The sequence below is a fragment of the Microtus pennsylvanicus genome, chromosome 1, assembly GCF_037038515.1.
Source record: "Microtus pennsylvanicus isolate mMicPen1 chromosome 1, mMicPen1.hap1, whole genome shotgun sequence".
In the NCBI taxonomy this organism is placed as follows: Eukaryota; Metazoa; Chordata; class Mammalia; order Rodentia; family Cricetidae; genus Microtus; species Microtus pennsylvanicus.
The window spans coordinates 61965211-61982254 of record NC_134579.1 but is presented as its reverse complement, the minus strand read 5'-3'; the positions used below and the strand labels follow the sequence as shown (position 1 = coordinate 61982254).

The 17044-nt window shown below is 41.5% G+C and overlaps 1 protein-coding gene across 18 annotated transcripts in view; it reads left to right on the top strand.

Moving 5' to 3' along the window:
- The window catches only part of Lrch3 (leucine rich repeats and calponin homology domain containing 3), a 106904-nt gene that overhangs the window by 62588 nt on the left and 27272 nt on the right, over positions 1 to 17044 (top strand). For 8 of the 18 annotated variants that reach the window (XR_012910031.1, XM_075966107.1, XM_075966128.1 and 5 more), the window contains exons 10-14: positions 1906 to 1982; positions 6594 to 6645; positions 7607 to 7756; positions 12112 to 12162; positions 13748 to 13801. Coding sequence is in view for 16 of the 18 variants with exons in the window: in XM_075966107.1 (XP_075822222.1) it covers positions 1906 to 1982; positions 6594 to 6645; positions 7607 to 7756; positions 12112 to 12162; positions 13748 to 13801 (384 nt within the window). In the remaining 2 variants the exon portion in view is untranslated. The remainder of the gene's footprint in view (positions 1 to 1905; positions 1983 to 6593; positions 6646 to 7606; positions 7757 to 12111; positions 12163 to 13747; positions 13802 to 17044) is intronic. The other 10 variants (XR_012910034.1, XM_075966146.1, XM_075966157.1 and 7 more) reach the window with 3 other exon arrangements.

Sequence of the window (17044 nt, the reverse complement as noted above, 5' to 3'; positions counted from 1 at the left end):
ATACTGATGCTTTTATCCTATGTTAACAGAATATAAATTGTTTGCTATTAAAATTCTTGGGTGTCTCGTATAATGAAGCATTGAATTGCCTAAAAAACAAGTGGGCATTCAGACCACTGTAGAATCTCTGCCAATTCCTCAAGGGTCTCAAGTAGAACAGCATTCTTCAATCTATCTAGTCAGCAGAGTAAAATGACTTCATTCTTGTGTGTGCTGTGTTCATGTCTGGAGTTTGTCCCAGGCTCTGAGCAGGCAGTTGTCTGAGGAACACTGGGGCCTTTTTGAAGAGTGATGTCTTTAACTTAGCAATCAAGGATCAACTGCTTCAAGCGGAGTCACTGCGGAGCAATAGCATTCCTCCAGAGAATCCTCTGCTCCTGTCTGAAGGCTTTGAACACAGTCGTTTTTGTTGCAGTTCAGAGGACACTTGTTTCTAAATCAGATAAAAGCACATAAATCAAATCCTGTAGCCAAAAAATAATGATAGACCAGGGATTGATAAAACTGACCTGTGGTTCAAGCTCTTAGAAGCTATTAGTTTCTCTGCTGGAGTCAAGACTTACTTTCTAATAAAATTTAAATTAATAATGCTACATAATACTCTTTAGAGAAATCCTTATTGTTTCTGTCTTCCTTTAATCACTTTATAATGATAGGTTGTCTGAGTGGAGTGTCTATACAACATGGAACAGAAACCGCTCACTGGCCTACTGAGCAGTGTCCCTACCACACTATAGAGGCTCCTTTAGTGTTTTTAAGTTCTAACTACTTTTGTGCGGTAGCTGTAATTCTTGGCATAGTGCTCTTGGTATTTCTGTGTCGTGTCACTTTCTACAATTGGGCGGTGCGTAACTTCTGCTGCAGCAGTGGAAGGGAGTCACACGCTAGCTCAGCAGATGCAGCTCAGCTTGCCAGGAGGGAGTTCTGAGCTCTTTTGTTTGTTTTGTTTTGTTTGTTTCTTGAAATAGGGTCTCTCTATAGAGTCCTGGCTGTCCTGGAACTTACTGTATAGACCAGGCTGGCCTCAAACTCAAGAGATCCACCTGCCTCTGCCTCCCTAGTAATGAGATTAAAGATGTATGCCACCATGCCTGGCTGCTAAGGCCCTTTTTATTTTGACAGTATTACTCTTTGTAATCACTAATTAATATAAAAAAATAAAAAGATAACCATTTAAATAAAATAAATATTCATAGAGTTTGCATATTTTTATTTATCAAAGCCCATGTAATATGAGTTTTGTGTGTTTGTTTCAGTTTGGTTCTGCTTTTGTTCATTTGTTAATATGTATGTGTTGGTGAGTTTGTCAGCACACATACCACAGTGCATCCATAAAGGTCAGAGAACAACTTTGGAGTTGGTTCTCACTGTCCAGCTTTCTGGAGGGCAAACTCAGGTGGCTTGGTTTGCACAGCAAGTGCCTTTCCACAGTGACCCGTCTCAGCAGCCCTTGCTATAGGTTTTTGAGAATAGAGTCTTCCTGTTACCCAGGCTGTCCTCAAACCCAATTTTTTTTTCTTTTTTGGGTTTTTCGAGACGGGGTTTCTCTGTAGCTTTTGGTTCCTGTCCTGGAACTAGCTCTTGTAGACCAGGCTGGCCTCGAACTCACAGAGATCCGCCTGCCTCTGCCTCCCGAGTGCTGGGATTAAAGGCGTGCGCCACCACCATCTGGCTTCAAACTCAATTTTTTGCCTCAGCTTCTTGAGTTCTAGGATTATAGGTATGCGCCATCACAACCTGCTAGCCTGCATGCTTTTAAACACAACACTCACAAAGGAATATCCTGTCAAAATAAAGTTCCAGTGTCTAATTTTCTAAAAGTAAAAGTAATTAAGAATATAATGACAGAATTATATATATGTATAATGTATGTTAAAGTTATTTTCTTTTTTCCTTTTGGTCTAGGGTTCACCAGTAAAGCCAGTAGCTGTTAGAGAATTTCAGAAAACAGAAGACGTGAAAAGATACTCACATCTAAGCAGGTGTGAAAAGGCAGCTCTGCCTCATTTTCTGTTTTGAAACTCAGTATTAAGACTGTGAATCGATTTTGGTTTTGTGTAAATCCAAATATAATGAAGCCATCTGCCTTAGGTGTGCTTTCCATGCCGTGCATTTAAACTAGATCTGTCTGCATTTGTGCTCACGCCATTGTCAACATGGTACCTAAACCAGGACCTTAGAATCAGAGGATTTAAAAGTACTTAGTGGTAATGAAATTTGTGGTGATGGGTGAAAATTTAAAGATTTTCAGAAGCCCCTACTCTGTAACTTAAGTTTTTGGTGGGGGAACAGAGCAGGTTATGTGTATTTTCTTTCTTTCTTCAATATATACAGTCTCTCCACTGCACTGAGTCTCCCTATTTCTTTTTTATTTATTTATTTATTTATTTAACTTTATTTTATATGCATTGGTGTGAAGGTGTCAGGTCCCCTGGAACTAGATCTTCAGACAGTTGTGGGCAGCCATGTGGGTGCTGAGAATTGAACCCGGGTCCTCTGGAAGAGCAGTCAGTGCTCTTAACCACTGAGCCATCTCTCCAGCCCCGAGTCTCCCTACTTGTAAAATTAGCTCAATATTGTTTCTCAGTCTAGAATTCTAAAATGTTTTTGGCTATAAACTGTAGTTAGTTTTTTTTTCAGTCTTTGTATATGAAATCTTAAAAACAGTAGGCTTGATATATCTGTTCTTTTTGTTTTGTTTTGTTCTTCCAAGTCAGTGTCCCTCTATGTAGTCCTTGGCTGTCTTAGAAGTCAATCTGTAGACCAGGCTGTCCTTAAACTAAGAGATCCACCCACCTCTGCCTCGTGGACTCAGAAGCATGTGCCACCACACCCAGCTGACAGTAAATGTGTTGTCATCTGTCATCCATCCTAGGACTTTACACAGATAGCATGCTGTATGTCGTCTCAGGAACTGTGATGTTGATGGACTGAAGAAAATGTAGGAAGAATAATCAATAAGAAAAAATTTTATTTTATTTGCCTTGGTGTTTTGTCATGCTGTCAGGTCCCCTGGAACTGAAGGCAGAGACAGTTGTGAGCTGCCATGTGGGTGCTGGGACTGGACTCAGGTCCTCTGGAAGAGCGGTCAGTGCTATATTCCACTGAGTCATCTCTCCAGGCCCACATATGAAAATTATGTAACTTGACCTTTTATACTCATAAATTATTCCTTGGAGGTTTAGTTAAATTTTATATACTTTATCTTTATCTCAGAATGGATATGGTCATTTTCTTTAAATGCCCATTAGGTGCTCCCTTAAGACTTGAGTAAGCTGTTAGACACAGAGATAGGGAGAACTTAGAGCTTAAACAACTGGCAGAAGAGCCTGAGCAGGAGCACTCAGGGATGGAAGACAAAGGATAGTGTCTGAAAGACTAAGATGAAAAGAGCAGGGCTCATCTTCCTCTCTGCTGCCTTCGAGGTCGCTGCCATCTCTTTGGCATCATCGTAGCTCCTACCCCTCCAGCATCTGAGAAATTCCAAAAAGAGGACCAACAAGCTGGGCAGTGGTGGTGCACTCGGGAGGCAGAGGCAGGTGGATCTCTGTGAGTTCGAGGCCAGCGTGGTCTACAAGAGCTAGTTCCAGGACAGGCTACAGAGAAACCCTGTCTCAAAAAAAAAAAAAGAGAGAGAGGACCAACAAGTTCACTTGGCACCGGTTAGACTGTTGTGTCAAAATTAAGCAAAAGTGACAGAAAGTTAGATGTATTGATTGACATTAGGGTGCAGAGAAGATCTAGGGCCAAACTCTGGTGTCCAGCATCAGTTATGGGATTCTGGAAATTCCTGGTCCACAATGGCTAGAGGCTGGAGGTGCTGCTGAAGTGCATCAAAGCCGACTGTGCTGAGATCGCTCGCAATGCTGGCTCCAAGAACCACATCAGAGTCACCAGTCCCAACGCTAGGCTGCCCAGCAGTGAACATGAGTAGATACATAAAATCACAAAAACTGCACAGGAAAAAGAGAGGGAAGGATGAAGTGCCCCATATTACTGATCCTCTGAGCCTGCTGCCTTAGTAGTGTTCACCATGGGCGGAGCTTTGCTGCTCTGGAGACCCAGTGAACGTAAGACTTAAAAATGGAGACTGGGTTTGGCTGGCTTCTTAAAAGAAAGTTCAGTATAAAGAGAAGGTAAAGAAACATAGTAGGAGCTGAGCACTCAGAGGCCTGCAGTAGAAAGATTGAAAATTCATTTCTAACTTAGACAACTTAGTGAGGCCCTGTCTCCAGTTGTGTGAAAGAAGGCAGGGCTTAGAAACATCGTGCAGTGTTGGAGTCCTTCATTATCTTCTGTTTTAAAAATTAGAGAAATATGGAAGGAGAGGTATATATTAAATGATTCAAAAACAGTGTTCAGGTGAGAACAGATAGCCTGCTGGGGATGGGTTTAGTTGGTCCCTTCTTTCTTTGGATTCAGATCATTCACAGATGTCTAATAAAAGCTATAGGAAGTTTCAACAATCAAGAGTAGTAGAGCTGGGACAAAGATATAATTAATTCCTGTCATCCTAAACAGGTAGTCATTCCAGTATGTTTTTGTGGTCTCTGTGTGTGAATGAACATGTCTGTTTGTGGGGATGATGTGTATGCAGGTGTACTTTTGCATGTATGTATGTATGCATGTAGAGGCCAGACAGCCTCAGTTGTTGCTCCCTAGGAACGCATCCACCTTTTCTGAGACAGTCTCTGACTGTCCTGGGATTCTCCATCTGCTGATTAGGCAAGCTGGCTAGCTACAAGCCCCAGAGATCCTATGTCCACCTTTCCAGCACCAGGATTATAAGTGCTCACCAACTGTTTATGCATGTTCTGGGGGCTGAACTCAGTGCTTGCTTTGCAAATAATTTACCAACCCAGCCATCTCCCCATCCCTGCAGTATCTTATTTAGTTTTAATAACATATCCTAGGGGTAAACATATTTATCCTAATTTTATAAATGAAGATGTTGATCCAGGCAGTGGTGGCACACTCCTTTAATCCCAGCACTTGGGAGGCAGAGGCAGGCGGATCTCTGTGAGTTCGAGGCCAGCCTGGTCTACAAGAGCTAGTTCTAGGACAGGCTCCAAAGCTACAGAGAAACCTGGTCTCGAAAAAAAACAAAACCCAAAAAAAGTATATATATGAAGATGTTGAAGTCCAGCATACTTTAGTGAATTTCCTAATTCATTGGATTTATAACAATATATAGGAATTATTAATTATCAGATTGTTCCCAAAGCAAATATTAGGCAGTGCTCATATACTAAGGGTATTCTAATAATTACATGCATAGAATTATTATATATATTATGTATAATTATAGCTGTGATTAATAATGATTTGATTATTCCCAAAGCAAATATCAGGCAGTGCTCGTACACTAACAAGGATAATCCCTGTTGCCTGTTTCTTTTTTTCGAAATGGGTGTCTTGGATGTTTGTGTAGGTAGCCAAGGCCAATTGAGTTGTCTAGAAAGTAGGCATTTACCAGTGACAAAGGTGAAGAGACAATGAACAACAATTAAATTTTGCCTGCTTTCTAATGTTAAATTGAATTCTTGTTTTTAGTTTGTTTTCTCTGTGTGTGTGTGCACGCGCGCATGCGTGTGCATGTACTGTGTCTGTGTTCAGACACCATAGAACAATTTGTAGGGAGTCACTTCTCTCCTTCCACCACGTGGATTCTCAGGTTGTCAGGCTTAGTATCAAGGATAAAGATCCATTGAGTTGTGTCACTATTGTGTTACAGCTCTGCGGGAAAGGTATCCTGGCAGCTGAGAGCCAAGAAATACTACAAAATCACACCACACAATAAACTTCACACAGAGATTTATTGGGAAAGACACAGGAGGGAGGGTGGCTTCCTTTTTGTGGTAGAAAAGCAGCAAGGATCCTACCGGAGAAAAGTTAGGCACATTAGGTGAGGTAGTAGTCCTAAGTGCCAGGTTAAAGAGTTTGAGCCCCTGAGTTTGACCTCTAGCATTAGCAAGAAAAAACAATTTTGTTTTTTAGGTGTTGTGATTACAAGAGCTTAGAAAGTTTTCTTGTTTGCCTGCTAGCTTACTGATGTCAATGAAACACACATGATTTACAGAGCCTTGAAAAAATGTTACCCTGCCTGAGGAAGAAAATAACCACCAAACTGTAAAATCGAGGAGGGTGGTGCTGTCTTTGTGTTTGGTAAGCAGCACCTTTTCCTTCAGAATGAAAGTCAGGAGTCATTACTTGGTTCCTTAAGGTGCTGTATTATAAATATAGTCCCGGTTTCTGTTGATGAGACGGCTGTGTCATCAGATCTCAGTTCACACAGCTCTTGTTTCAGTGATGGTAGTAAGGTGGGTAATGGCTCTATGTGTCACAGAAAAAAAATGGTGCTGTTTGAAAAGTGCTCTCAGCCACTGTCACCCTGTTGGCTGGCATAGACGGTATGTAAGTTGGGGGCGTCAGGTAAGCTGTGGTTTAATGTCATTTTGGGGCTTATATGTTTACTCTTTCAGTTCTAACTCAGCAGGTTGCCTGCTGATCGGCAGAAACTTGTTAATAATGAAAATTTCTCTTGTCCCTTATCTTGTTGTCGATGAGTTCTTATTTTTCTTTTTGGGAGCCAGGGTTCCAGCTGAGCCATCCTCCATGTTATCACTGCCACCAAACCACAATCGGGTAGGTTTTTTAGATATTAGATTTGTTGCTGTTGTTTGAGTTTTTTTGTCTGTTTGTTTTTGGGGTTTTGTTTTTTTTGTTTTTGTTTTTGTTTTTTGGGTTTTTTTTTTTTTTTGAGACAGAGTTTCTCCATGTCGTCCAGGTTGTACTAGAACTCACTCTGTAGACCAGGCTGGCCTCAAACTCATAGAGGTCCACCTGCCTCTCTGCCTCACGAGTGCTGGAATTAAAGGTGTGTGCCACCACTACACGGCCTAGTTACTAGATTTATCTTTGTCATTTCTGTTTTGATTTTGCTAAACTAAGATAACGTTCTTTTAATTTAATATTTATTTAATGTATTTATGTACGTATGTGTCCTATATGTTTGTATATGTATGTGTGTGTTCGTGTCCTTGTGCACACATGTGTGCCTATGTGTGCATATCATACAGCATACATGTAGAGGTAAGAGGACAACTTGGGGAGTTGTTTCTTTTACCACGTGGGTTCCTGGGATTCAGCTCAGGTCATAGGTTTCGATGGCAAGCACCTTTACTGGCTGAGCTTTCTTGCCAGCCCAGTGTTCTTTTTTTTTTTTTTTTTGTTTTTTTTTGTTTTTCGAGACAGGGTTTCTCTGTAGCTTTGGAGCCTGTCCTGGAGCTCCCTTTGTAGAGCAGGCTGGCCTCGAACTCACAGAGATCCGCCTGCCTCTGCCTCCCGAGTGCTGGGACCCAGTGTTCTTTTAAATACTTAAACTGCCATTAATTGCCAGATATCTATAAATCTTACTATTTGTCTTCTCAGTTAGTTCATACAGCATGTGTCCATGATAGTTCCCACTTTTATACATATAAGAACAGTGAGTTTTTAAAAATGTTAATACTGCAAAGTAAAACTTGAGTTAGCAGCATTCTTTATATTGATACAGGTTATTGACATGTTGACTCTTACCCCCACTTGCATGTCCAACCTCTTGCAGCTTTCACATTCAGACTTGGAGCTTCATCAGAGGAGAGAACAGTCAGTCGAGTGCACTCGGAGAGAGGCACAGCTCGCAGCCCTGCAGTATGAGGAGGAGAAAATAAGGACTAAGCAGATTCAGAGAGATGCTGTCTTGGACTTTGTCAAAGTAAGAGCTTTACCATCACTGACAGATAATAACTCTTGAAGTTAAGAGAGGTAAATATATATTCATTTTGCCAGGACTGTAGGTTATTGTTGCCCTAATTAAAGGGCCAGTTGTTTCCCTCACAAGAATTCTCAACTAAAGATAGAGTGACTGTCTCCCTTAGCCATAGTTATGACTGGTTATAGGCCAGTAGAAACCATTATCCTAACCACCTTACTATGGGGTTGCTGGCTCTCCCATCTCAGGTATAGTATAAAGATCATGAAAGTGGCCAGGTGGTGGTGGCGCAGGCCTTTAATCCCAGCACTCAGGAGGCAGAGGCAGGCAGATCTCTGTGAGTTCAAGGCCAGCCTGGTCTACAGAGTGAGTTCTAAGACAACCAGGACTGTTATATAGATAAAACTTGTCTCAGAAAACAAAACAAAAAGATCATGAAAGTGGCAGTGCTGTGTGAATGTCACAGTGTTGTCTCCAGATTTTTCCTGTAGCTAATGCTGTTTGTTGGGAGGCTACCAGGCTTCGTTCTTTCGTGATCTCGGATTCTTTCCTTCCTTCCTGTTTCCATACCTGCTCAGTAAGGACAACCCTGTTACCGTTTCTTCTGTGGATATTTTATAGCATCTCTTGTGCAGTCTGAGGACTATGGGAAACAAATTTTGATTTTATGCTTGTTTTTTTTTCATTTAAAATCACCCTTGAAATTATTAAGTAATAAATATTAAGTATTTATAATTTTATTCGCTTAATATGTCTCTCCCATTCATTTGCAAACTTCAAGATAAGAACTGTCTGTTTTGCTCGCCAGAACTTAGCAGGTTTGAGTCTGTAGAGTTCTGGAGATTTTTGTTGAATGAGTCATTCTTGCCTAGAAAAGATTTCTGTGTTTTAGAATTTTAGACCAAGATCATTTTTTGAAAGTACTCTATGCATTTTTGTTTCATTGTTTTACATGATGAATTCCATATATTTTTTTTTAATTTTTTAATTTTTATTTTTTTTTATTTTTTGGTTTTTCGAGACAGGGTTTCTCTGTGGCTCCTGGAACTAGCTCTGTAGACCAGGCTGGTCTCGAACTCTCGAACTCACAGAGATCCGCCTGCCTCTGCCTCCCGAGTGCTAGGATTAAAGGCGTGCGCCACCACCGCCCGGCTATATTTATTTTTATGTGTGTTTTGCCTGCATGTATATATGTGTGTTGTGTACTGCATGTATGCCTGGGGCTCTTGGATGTAAGAAGATTTCAGACCCTGTGAAACAGTTGTAGGCCACCATGTGGTTGCTGGGAACCACACCCATATGTGCTCCCACCCCGGCTGTGTCAGTCTGAGAGTGATGGTCCTCCTCCCTATTGCTCTGTCTGAAACCAAACCTGTCACCTCCCAGCCCCTCTCTTCTCTCCGCCCGAGATGTCTCTCTCCTCCTTTTGTGCCTTCTTATCTCTGAGAATGTAGGTAGCTAAAATGTCTGTTTTATCACACTCTTTTACCTCCTGTCATTCTTTTGCTTAAATCATCTCTTACTTCACACTGTTTCTTCTGATTTGTCAAGCATCACCCCCTTCCATAAGTCTTTGCTTGACTTATTACCAAGTAAAGACTTAAAACAAGTCAAGACTCTCTGTTTATTTTATAACAGGGAAGCTGAGAGTGTTCGTTTTCACAGATGAAGCTGCAGCTCTACAGAAATGAAGTACTGGTCCCACATTGTAGGCTGATTGTGGTCAGAAAACAAACGTAGGTTTCCTAAAGCCTCACTGACTGGATAGGCCTTGAGGGAGCGTGAGATGAGCCTGTAAAGGTAAAGAGAGTACAAGGCTCCATTATGTCAGGTCTTGTGGAGCAGTGAGTACAGAGGGGAGGAAAGGCTCGGGGTGAAAGCCCTGGTTTTACATCAAGGCAGAGAAGAAGCTAGAGAGCACATCAGCCGCACTGAGCTCAGAAGGACGTGATTGTTATCCTAGGAACGCTCTGCGGCGTGACAGCTTGAGAGAATGGGAGTGGTTTAGGAGCTGGGAATGCACTTCCATAACTTACACACTTGACTTAATGGCACTTGAGGAAAATAGCAGCTAGTTTAGAATTTGGATTGAAGACAGCAAAAGCTAGTAAGTTGATGAGATGGTGAAGGTGACAATGGGAACAATACTTGGAAAATTTATTGAATGGTTTTTGCATACCAAACATTGTTTTAAGCAGTTTCTCTTAAAAGTCTGTGTCCTTGTTCCCCTCTCCCTCCTCCCCTCCTTTCTATTTTGTTTTTATTTTTTGAGACAGGGTTTCTCTGTGTAGCCCTGGCTGTCCTGGAACTTGCTCTGTAGACCAGACTGGCCTTGAATTCAGAGATCCACCTGCCTCTGCCTCCAAAGTGCTGGGATTAAAGATGTGTACCACCACACCTAGCGCCTTTCTCTCTCTCTCTCTCTCTCTCTCTCTCTCTCTCTCTCTCTCTCTTTAATCTTATAATAAAGAAGTATTATTGTCCTCTTTTTATAGATCAGAAAATTGAAGTGCATGAAAGAAAATAGTTTGCCTGACATGCTTAGCTAGTAATTGCCTTGAACTCACAGAGATCTGCCTGCTCTGCCTCCCAAGTGCTGGGATTAAAGGTGTGCACCACCACCGCCTGGCTTAGAGTAGGGGATTCTAATAAAGCCAGGCAGCTCTCAAGACCCTCCTCTGACCAGACTGCTATGTTGTCTCTTGGTAATCCATAATGACTCATATACCTTAGCTGCTATTGTTAACTCATTTGCCTTGCCTTCTATAGAAGCCTAACAGCTAGTAGGAAGTAAATAGTCATACTGTTGAACTGATCAAACAAATTTCCCGCAAGTTTGATCTGTTAAGCAGAAGAAAGAAACTGTAAGGACTTAGGCAGGAGTAAACATGAGAAGAAAGATCCCTTTGAAAAATCCATCTTCTCATGTTAGAACAGTCTGGGAAGAAACAAAAGGAGAAAATGGAATAGAAAGTAATTGTAGTAATTAGACAGATACAAAATGAAGATGTAATCTCTAAGCTTGGTTGGCGGTGTTTACAAGGAGAATTGGAAGAAATTGAGTTTGAGCCTGCATGTGTCACTGTGTACTTTTCTGAGCAATTCTGTGCCCCCAGATGTATGATATTAAACTTATAAGTCTGTTACTATTTTAATATTATCATGGCAGGAATTGTGTACTTTGTAAACTAACATATGTGTTGGTGATACTTTGTTCGTAATCTAGCAAATTTTGCTTGAAGATCAGAGTGCATGGCTAAGCCACTAGTTAGCCCTAGAGGCCAAGCAGTGGTGGCACACACCTTTAATCCCAGCACTCGGGAGACAGAGGCAGATGGATATCTGTGAGCTCAAAGCTACCTGGGGCTACACAAGATTGAATCTGTCTAAAAGAGAAACAGAACTCACACAAAGGTGATCCCAGCACTTGGGATCACATGCCTTTAATCCCAGCACTAGGGATGTGGAGACAGGAGTGATGGCTGGGCGCAGAAAGGAGCTCAGAGGCAGTCTGAGGATTCGTAGACACAGGATTGTCCTTTCAGTCTGAGCATTGACGAGATAAGAACTCTAGTGGCTGGCTGCTCTGCTGCTCTGATCTTCAGCATTAACACCTAATCTGACTCTGGGATTTTATTATTAAGACCAATTAGAATTCATGCTACACATATGAGAAATTTCTAAATCAGTGGGTATTGAACAATGGAATCATTGGAAGACAAATTTAGAAAGAAATATGTAAAGCACATGAGAGAGTATTCATGTGATACTCTGAATATGTCTGTGTAGGTTTTTAATTTTTTCTATTCATACTTATAAAAGCATGATAGTGTAGTTTATTGCTGTTTTTTATTTAAAATGTTTTAAGACAGGAGCAAATCTCCTTAACTAGTAAATACAAGAAATAAATTGTAGTGTGGGAGGTCCTTCTGTATATGTGTTGCTTTTATTGGTTAATGACTAAAGCTGTTTTGGCTGGTGGCTTAGCAGACTAGAGTAAGGAGGGAATTTTAAGCAGATAGAGGAGGAAAGAAGGCAGAGTTAGGGAGATGCCATGGAGCTACCAGAGGAGAAAGATGCCTGGGTGCCGGTACCGGTAAACCACAAGCCTCATGGTAAAATATAAAATAATAGAAATGGGTTCATTTAAGATGTAAGCACTAGCTAAAAATATGCATAAGCACTAGGCCTAGCAGTGTTTTAATTAATATAGTTTCTATGTGATTATTTCTGGTCTGGGTGGTCGGGAAGCAAACACGCAGCCTCTGCCTACAAAATTGATGTGGTCCATTTAATTAAATGGAATGTATAAGTTCCAATGTTGAGATTCTAACTAGCTTCCACTTTTTGGGCTATAGCAGAAAGCATCACAAAGTCCACAGAAACAGCAGCCTCCTGGAGATGGTGAGGTAAGACCATATAATTATTTTCCTTGGAATTTCTTATTTTTGCAATGGAAATGAAATGCTTGATATGCAATTATCATGTTTTCAGTTTAAATGATCAAAAAAATGTTTTTTTTGGGCTGATGTAGTGACACGTGCCCATAATTCCATCATCTGGAAGGCAGAGGCTAAAGATAAAGAGTTCAAGCCTACCCTAGACTACATAGTGAATTCCAGGCTAGCCTGAGCTATATAGAGAAACCCCCATCTCAAATCAACCTTCTTCCCAAAATTATCTTTTTCCTCCACCGCAAAATTTTACATATGAAGGAAAATAGGGCACAGGATAAAGAAGAAGGCTATGAGAATATATAGATTAGGGCTGGATATAAAACAATCTAGAGAGTCCATCCCTCCCTCCCTCTTTGCAGGTGAATGATTTTGGGCTCAACCAGAGAGACCATAGCATTTTGGTTCAGTGCTTATTTCCTTGTTATAATTCATATATGTTAGTTTCAGATCAGCCCACAGTTTCATTGCAAATAAATACTTACAATTAATTGCTTAACTTTAAATTTTTGTGCCTATTTTGGTCTGCTAAAGTGAAGATTTTATATGAGTGCTGTTTTAATATAGTTGACTTTTGTGTTGGCCAGTTTCCCTTATTTTTACCTCCTATATTTTTAATTTATGATTATTGCTCTATTTGACTTTGTGAAGTACAGTATTTGAAAACTTAATGTAAGGGGACAGGATGGCTCAGCAAGTCGGACTCTTTCTACCAAACCTGATGACCAATCTGAATTTAATTCCCAGAACCCACAGGACAGAAGATGGCAGCTGACTCCCACAGATTGTCCTCTGACCTCCACGCGTGTGCTGTGGCATATGCACATGGGACACAAACACACTCCTAAATAAATACATGTAAAAACCTAATGTGGAGCTTTTTAGAGCACGTGGTTGAAAGCACAGTTCTTAGTAACTGTTCGGATTTGCTCCTGCCTGAACATTTTGAATGTGGTGTGAGACCTTAAGGGGTCACCCGTGTATTTCCAGTTGTCTTTTTTCTTTTTCTTGTTTGAGATGATGTCCCATGTAGCCCAGCCATGTACTCATACTCATTATGTAAGGTGATGACCCTTGAATTCCTGCTCCTGCTGTCCCCATTTCCCAAGTGTTTTGTGCCAGGACACCAGCTGACATTTCCTCACTTGTCTGAGAGAGGCAATGAAAAGTTGCCTAGAGCAGAAACCATGACTCTTAGGTTTACTTCTGATTTGTCATTGGTTTACAAAATGACCGCAGAGTCTTTATGCTGTAGCTGCATGAGTACCTCATTGTTGGCTTCTGTGAGCAGAGTCACCGCCTGCCTGAACTTTAGAAGGTGTGTAGACAGTAAGGTCTCATTTGAGGTTGTGTGAGGTCTCTAGGATGAAGTCAGTACTCAGAGTCAACCTACTGACTGCTGGTGCATGAACTACAGGTGATGCATGTGGTCCTGTGTCAGCATCTTTGGAAACGTGTCTTCCTGTGTATGTATATGTGAAATGTGTCACTTGTGTACATATTTGTTTTTGACATTGCTTCATTTTCTTCCCCTTCCCAGTGTCCCCTCCCATCCCGAAGGTCTCAGCACACAGATGATAGTGCCCTGTTAGTGGTAAGAGAATGTGCAAGTGGAGTTCGTGTTATTTCCAGCTGTTATGCTTTCACTTTGAGTTGATGTAAATACCATAAAACATGATGGGCGCTGTCACTAAATGCCTTATAAACAACCAGAACTACCTCTTTCCGTTAACTTTGTGATCTGGCCAGGCTTTCGGGGATTCCCAAGGGAAAGCATTTACATTGAGAACCCTGCTGGCTTCATATGTGATGAGACATAGTGTCAGAGTTAGTTTTGTAAATGCCTTTTCTGATTTTGAGGGCATCTTGTTAATCACTGATTTAGTTCGTGAGTCACCCCCGTGTGTTAAATGGAGTCCCGCCCTCCATGACACTAATTATATATGACAACCTATTTTATCCGCATTTGTTTTGTTGTTTTCATTTTTACAAAACATCCTTCCCCCCTTGGAAATCCAAGCAGTGTTCCACATGCACACTGGCGCTGGAATACCCCACTGGTTGCAGAAGTGGGGACAAAGCTTTATTTACAAGCTTGAAGTATAAATACTTATGTGAAGATTATTCTTCCGTGCTCATTTGTAACTCAGGAAAACATTAATTCTGGAGTACTGTCTATTAACGGTTTTGATACAGTTGTACTTTATTGCCTGTTGCTTCATCCCCTAAAGTGGGTATAACATGAAGGCTTTATTTCAAGTTCTTTGTGTCAGTCTTGAAAGAGAATTCTAACCACTGATAAAACTGCTTTTTCCATCATGTTTTATGCTTTTATTTTTATAGTTTTTTTTTTATTTTGTAGAAAAGATTTCCTGTTCGTAGCAACTCCTAGCTTAAGTGCTAGAAACTGTCATTGTGTGTGCTGTGCAGATTCAGGCTCTAGTGTAAAAGTCCTTACAGTATAACTTGTTGTTCATGTCTCTTTGTATTCTGTTCAGATTCAGGCTCTAGTGTAAAGGTCCTTACAGTATAACTTGTTCATGTCTCTTTGTATTCTGCAGTCTTCATTTCTGTTAAGATGGATGCAGTAGATATTAACTGGGCAGTCTTAAAAGTGGCCAAGATGACAGCCTCTAGAGTACTAGCAGAAATGAGCTGCCACGAGGAATGGAAACAGTTTCTATAGGAAATAGTCAGGGTCTCTGATGCCAGTTATTTCACTCAGTTCTCACAGCAATCTGGTGTAGTGAGACAGAGGATGCCTTACCTACCCAGGTGTGGCTTGTCCAAGGTCGCGAGCTGCTAAATCCAGAACTGGGTTGGAATCTAATCTACGGCCTACAGTAAATACCCATGCTGACTTGCCTCCGTGCTAAAACTGGCCTGGCAGGGAACTGAAGATGAGATCTAATAGCATACAGAGTAAGCGATAAAAGTCTGAGTGTCCATATGTTTCTGTCAAAGAAAAAGTAGAATTTGGAAAAACAGTAATAGTAAGTGTCCTTAGTGTGAAATCTGAAATAGTGTTTAGCTATTGACAAAACACAAAACCTTGCATTTAGGCTGCTGGTGTCCAGGCCTGATTTCCTGAATTAGACGGCCTTGTAAACAAACACTTTGGGTGTTGTTACGTCCTCCTGGATTTCCAGAGCTTAGGAGGCTGATCACAGGCAAGAGGTTTGCTTCAAGTTCAAGGCCATCCTGGACTGCACACCTAGTTCAGGGCATGCTGGACTATGTGGCAAGGCCCTCAGAACTACCCAAATAAAAAAGTAAAAGCAAAGTTCACATTCTTTGTATGATAAACAGTATCGAGCCAACATTGTACAAAGAATTAGGCGTTCAAGGTCATCTACTCTATCTCAGAGAGAGAGAGAGAGAGAGAGAGAGAGAGAGAGAGAGAGAGAGAGAGAGAGAGAAGAAAAAAGTAAGAGTCATATTTTAAATCTGATCTTCTCAGAACTGTTCTTCAGAGGGTTCATTTCATACTGCTCTTAAAATCTACATTTTAAAATATAGCTTGAATGAAATGAAGCTTCATGTGTTCTGGCTACTCTGTCTCCATCCTTAACTCTGGGCTCACTCTAAATCTTTTCTTCTTCTTCTTCTTCTTCTTCTTCTTCTTCTTCTTCTTCTTCTTCTTCTTCTTCTTCTTCTTCTTCTTCTTCTTCTTCTTCTTCTTCTCCTCCTCCTCCTCCTCCTTCTCCTCCTCCTCCTCCTCTTCCTCCTCCTCCTCCTCCTTCTCCTCCTCCTCCTCCTCGTCCTTGTCCTCCTCCTCCACCTCCTTTTTTTTTTTTTTCGAGACAGGGTTTCTCTGTAGCTTTGGAGCCTGTCCTGGAACTAGCTCTTGTAGACCAGACTGGTCTTGAACTCACAGAGATCCACCTGCCTCTCCCTCCCGAGTGCTGGGATGGGATCAAAGGCGTACGCCACCAAAGCCCGGACTCCTTTTTGTTTTGTTTTGTTTTGTTTGTTTGTCAAATGTGAAAAAGCCTTGTCCTCAGATCTTTGTAATGCTATTCTCTCTCTCTCTCTCTCTCTCTCTCTCTCTCTCTCTCTCTCTCTCTCTCTGCATGTACTGCTCTTCTCTCTACCTATACTCCTTGATTGATCCTTACTCATTCATTAGAGATCTGCTTAAGCTTCCCATCTTTGAAATGGCTTCTTTTCTGGGACCAGAGAGATAGTTCAGCAGTTAAGAGCACTTGTTGCTCTTACAGATAACTCAGATTCCAGTTCCCGGCACCCACATGGTGGTTCACAACTGTGTGTGACTTCAGTTCAAGGGATACCATGCCCTCCTCTGACCTCCAACAACCATCAGACACACATGGTGCATATGGTAGAATACATACTTTAAGGCAAAACACCCATAAATCATATAGAGAGTTGGGGAGGCACTGTGATCATGAAAAGATTTCTCAGTGGATAAAATACTTGCCTTGCATGCATAAAGACCTGTGTTTTATTCAGCACCCACTTTAAAAGCCAGGTATTATTACAGGTGCACACTTGTAATACTAGTACTGGGGCCATGTCCAGTGTCCCTGGGGTCTGCCAACCAGCTAGCCTAGCCTACGTGACATTCATGAGTAAAGCACTTGCTATGCAAGTGTGAGGACCCAAGTTTGAGGCCCTGGAAGCCACGCAAGGCGGGATTCAGTAGTGCACTTGTACCCTGTGCTCCTGCCCTGAGAGTGAGTGCACACAAAGACCGTCACCCCGTTCACTATGCAGCAACTTGTGACAGAGAGACCCTGTCTCCAAAAAGAGGGCGAACCTCAGGTTGTCCTCTGTCCCACACGTGCATCATGGCACTGGTGCACCCATACCCCAC